The sequence below is a fragment of the Limulus polyphemus genome, unplaced genomic scaffold (genome assembly GCF_000517525.1).
Source record: "Limulus polyphemus unplaced genomic scaffold, Limulus_polyphemus-2.1.2 Scaffold2267, whole genome shotgun sequence".
In the NCBI taxonomy this organism is placed as follows: Eukaryota; Metazoa; Arthropoda; class Merostomata; order Xiphosura; family Limulidae; genus Limulus; species Limulus polyphemus.
In genome coordinates, this window is record NW_013667877.1 from 140,520 (window position 1) to 145,018 (window position 4,499).

The window sequence follows — 4,499 nt, forward strand, 5'->3', positions numbered from 1 at the left end:
CCTCCCACGTACTCGCGGACGCCCTATCTTTGTATTATGACTATTTTATTTCAATTTGTGTCCTTATTCTTTCCTTTTATATATTTTGTTTCCTTGTGTTGTCTCTTGCTAGTAAAGTAAAGTGGTGTCGAACAAATTTGCTAATCTATCTCTTTAACTAATGGGTGGTATGTTAGTTGTAATGGAATTCTGTCAGTATGTGGTTCGTCATTAGAGTGGAGACAGCTTTTGATAAACTGAGGGTATCAAATTTAAACTTATCAACGATGTTATCGGGGTAGTTCTGTTGTTTAAAATAATTAATCATGTCGTTGCCTTTATAACTGAAGTCCACGTTGTCAGAACACAGACGTCTCAAACACAGGGAGGGGGAATAGCGTGTTTTCAGGGGGATAAAAAGAATCGAAGTTCAAATACGAATGACTGTCAGTACGTTTGTAATGTATGATAGTTGTACGTGTTGGTGTGGAAATGTCAATAGTAATAACTAAAAAACTAGTATTCTGACCAGAAATTTGAGAAGTAAATCTGGGTAATGGATGGTAAGTCTCAACATAGTTGAATGAAAAGTTCGAGTTGTTCTTTGTTTCCAGTGAAAAGACCCAGAATATCGTCGACGTACCTGATAAAAAAAATAGAGAGTTTGTGAATGAATTTACTGTAAATTAGTTCTATATGACCAACCAAAAAGATTTGCATAGGATGGACCCATTTTGGTTTCCATGACTACTAATTGTAAATGTATGGTACCTGTTGGAGGGCATACGTTGCTTCTTGTATAAATTTCATATTATGAATCAAAAATTACAGGAAGTTGCCATGGTAGCCAGCGTTGGTCCATCCTATGCAAACCTTTTTGTTAGAAGAACAAAGTTACAGTACTTTCACTCACAAATTCCCTATGTTTTTATCAGGCACATCTCTCTCTCTCTCTCCCTATGAAACCAATGACGCTATTCCCAAAGCACAGTTCCTATGTTTGAGTAGTTCTGACAACGTTGGTTTCAGTTTTAAAATCAACGACATGAATAATGTTTTAGCCAACAGAACTATCCTGATAACATCACTGATAAGGCTCAATTTGACACCCTCTGTTTATCACAAGGTGACTGTTTCCCCTCTAGTGACAAACAACATACTGACAGAGTTCCATTAGTCCTAACATACCATCCATTAGACAGACAGATTAACAGAATTGTTCAACACAACTTTATTAACAAAAGATAACACAACTACCGACATATTTACTACCTAATTGTCTTTCAAACACGAGAACTTGTATTAAAGTGAAGGCAAAAACGTGTTTAACAAGTTAGCTTTGAATTTCGATTTCGTGATACACCACTATTACTTGACAATATATTTCCATAAAAGTTAACGGGAGCTTAATGGTGAGTTATGGATAGGTTTTTAGAAGACATAACATTTTGATTGAGAGTATCTAGTGAATTTCTCCGATAGGAATTTTTTTGAAGCCAAAATCTTTAGAACATCAAGTTATGCACAGTATGCAAGAACAATCCGCCAACTGTATACTAATATTTCGTTCTGATGCCAAGCTGGATCCCACCAGATTATAAAAGTCCAAATGAAAATTTCGGCTCGACACGTCTTCACGATGTGTTTTTGTAGTTCATAATACAGGAATTTATCTTCAGAAAAGCTTTGGTGTAAACTTCTTGAAACGTGTTCACCTTTGGCAGCATCAAAGTATTGTATTGCACACATACAGCGTGGCAGTGTAACGGATGTTGAGAGCTTCGATCTTACTGTCTCATTTGTAAGTGTGTATATATATATCATCTATTCGCTTATACATTCCCAAAGATTGTAATTGGTGGGTATCAGTAAGCAAATCTATGAAAAGTTTTGGATACTTTTTACATTCAGAATAGCCCAAGGGTGTCTCTATAAATGCACATATACGCAGTAAATTTTAAAATAGACAAACTTACTAAGAGGATAAAAAAGTAAAAAGACTTAGCACTTTATTGCTTTCCAGGTTTTAAATAAAAACAACAGACATATTAATACTCTATAAAGTCAAAACAGTAATAATCAAAACATAACTGACATTTCATCACGACATATATTGAGAACACCAATGCATGACAGCTACTCCACATATTACAAAAGGCCCCATAAAATGGATATTCCTTGTTGCGGCTGTATTATGTTGATTTTCTAAGCAGTTGATATCTTTAAGTCTTAAATCAATAATTGGTATTTCAGTATTTGTTCCAGGGATTGTGCAAGTGCCTTGTCTTGCTAGATTGTACACGTATAAAACTGCATCAAAATGTAATACTTGAACTCGCAGTGTTTCTCGCATCCATCGTCGCAGCCAATGAGAGAGCCAGATTAAATCACAATCACACTTCCATGGGTTGTTTTCCAATAAGACGCCCCCTACAAAGAAATGTATAATAAGTTAATTTTAAACTATAAAATTGGTTTATTTTTTTTGCTACCTTTAATATCAAAGTCAACTCCAAACATTGCGAAGTCTACATAAAGTGTACGTTAATTGTCATTTTCTATAACGGGATTGCAAAAATACAATAAATATTAAGTTTTCTTTATTTATTATTTTAATTAGATAGAATTTGACAAATAATTACTTTAGAATTGTACAACCGACCCTAAATTCCAAAGCATTTTGGGAGGATTGTTAGTATGTTGTCTTTTCTGAATGCACTATTGAAGAACTGTTAATATTTTACCTTCCGGGGTACACACCGGAGGAGAACCGGGGTGCATCATTGAAGGACCGTTAATATCTTATATACTTGGCTTCACCGTTGGAGGACCGATAATATCATATCTACCTGGCTAGACCGTTGAAGGACCGTTAATATCTTATCTACCTGGCTACACCGTTGGAGGACCGATAATATCATATCTACCTGGCTGCACCGTTGAAGGATTGTTTATACGTTATATACCTGGCTACACCGTTGAAGGACCGTTAATATGTTATATACCTGTCTACACCGTTGAAGGATTGTTAATATCTAATCTACCTGGCTATACCGTTGAAGAATTGTTGATATGTTATGTACCTGGCTACACCGTTGAAGGACCGTTAATATCTAATCTACCTGGCTATACCGTTGAAGAATTGTTGATATGTTATGTACCTGGCTACACCGTTGAAGGACCGTTAATATCTAATCTACCTGGCTATACCGTTGAAGATTGTTGATATGTTATATACCTGGCTACACCGTTGAAGGATTGTTAATATGTTATATACCTGTCTACACCGTTGAAGGACTGTTAATATGTTATATACCTGGCTATACTGTTGAAGGAATGTTAATATGTTATCTACCTGGCTACACCGTTGAAGGACTGTTAATATGTTATATACCTGGCTATACTGTTGAAGGAATGTTGATATGTTAACTTCCCGATTGTCATCACTCGTGTGTACAAATTACTCGATTTGTTTTTTTTTACTTTCTACGATTCTTCAGTAAAAAATATGTTAAAGTGGTGAACTTCAATTACGATGCCTCCCAGTGGCACAGCGGTATGTCTGCGGACTTACAACGCTAGAAACCTGGTTTCGATACCCGTGGTGGACAGAACACAGATAACCCATTGTGTAGCTTTGTGTTTAACTACAAATAAATTACGATTAAAGTTTCTCAAGTTTTTATTTATATTTTGAAGTATCACGTGAAATTTGATTGATTTTACCTGTTTTCCAACTATAATAAATTCAAAGGCCATGGCCTATATATATATATATATATATGTGTGTAGAGGTTAGCGTGCCATAAAAATACGCTCCGCACTTTGGAGCCATAGGTGCGATATAAAACTGATGGTGAGATCTCACTATTCGATCGGACAAGAGCAGCCAAAGAGCTTGCAATGGGTGCTCTTGTCTATATATATCTTTCTTCTAGCGTATCAGTTCAAAATTAGCCCCCCCCCCAATGGCACAGCGATATGTCTGCGGACTTACAACGCTAGAATCCGGGTTTCGCTACCCGTGGTGGGCAGAGCACAGATAGCCCATTGTGTAGCTTTGTGCTTGATTGCAAACAAACAATCAAAATTAGGGACGGCTTCGTGTAGATAAACCTTGAATAGTTTTACACTAATATCAGCACAAACGTACTTGTTGTGAACTGTTAAAAATAAAAACGTCACATAAACGGGTGTCCCCCGGTGGGTCAACGGTAAGTTTACGGCCTTACAACGTTCAAAACTGAGGTTCGATTCCCAGTGGACACAGCATAGGGCCCAATGTGGCTTTATTCTAAAACGAACAAACAAATAAATAAATGGACGAGTTCTGGCCTTGTCCAACTATTTCACTAATCACCTCTTCTAATGATCGTTATTACTTTATAAGTGTAGTGTAAAGTAAAAATAGTTCTTTCTAAACGCATATATGTGCAAACGGATCCTTCTTGTTAAAATAGTTCAGCCCAAGTAGGCCCGGCATGGCCAGGTGGATAAGGCGCTCGACTCACAATCTGAGG

The 4,499-nt window shown here is 36.6% G+C and overlaps 1 protein-coding gene across 1 annotated transcript in view; it reads right to left on the bottom strand.

The window, feature by feature from the left end:
* Window positions 1-2,080: 2,080 nt before the first annotated feature.
* LOC106466466 (chaoptin-like) overlaps window positions 2,081-4,499 on the bottom strand; it is a 38,998-nt gene continuing 36,579 nt past the window's right edge. The window contains exon 4 of the mRNA XM_013926752.1: window positions 2,081-2,409. Coding sequence (XP_013782206.1) covers window positions 2,081-2,409 — 329 coding nt within the window. The remainder of the gene's footprint in view (window positions 2,410-4,499) is intronic.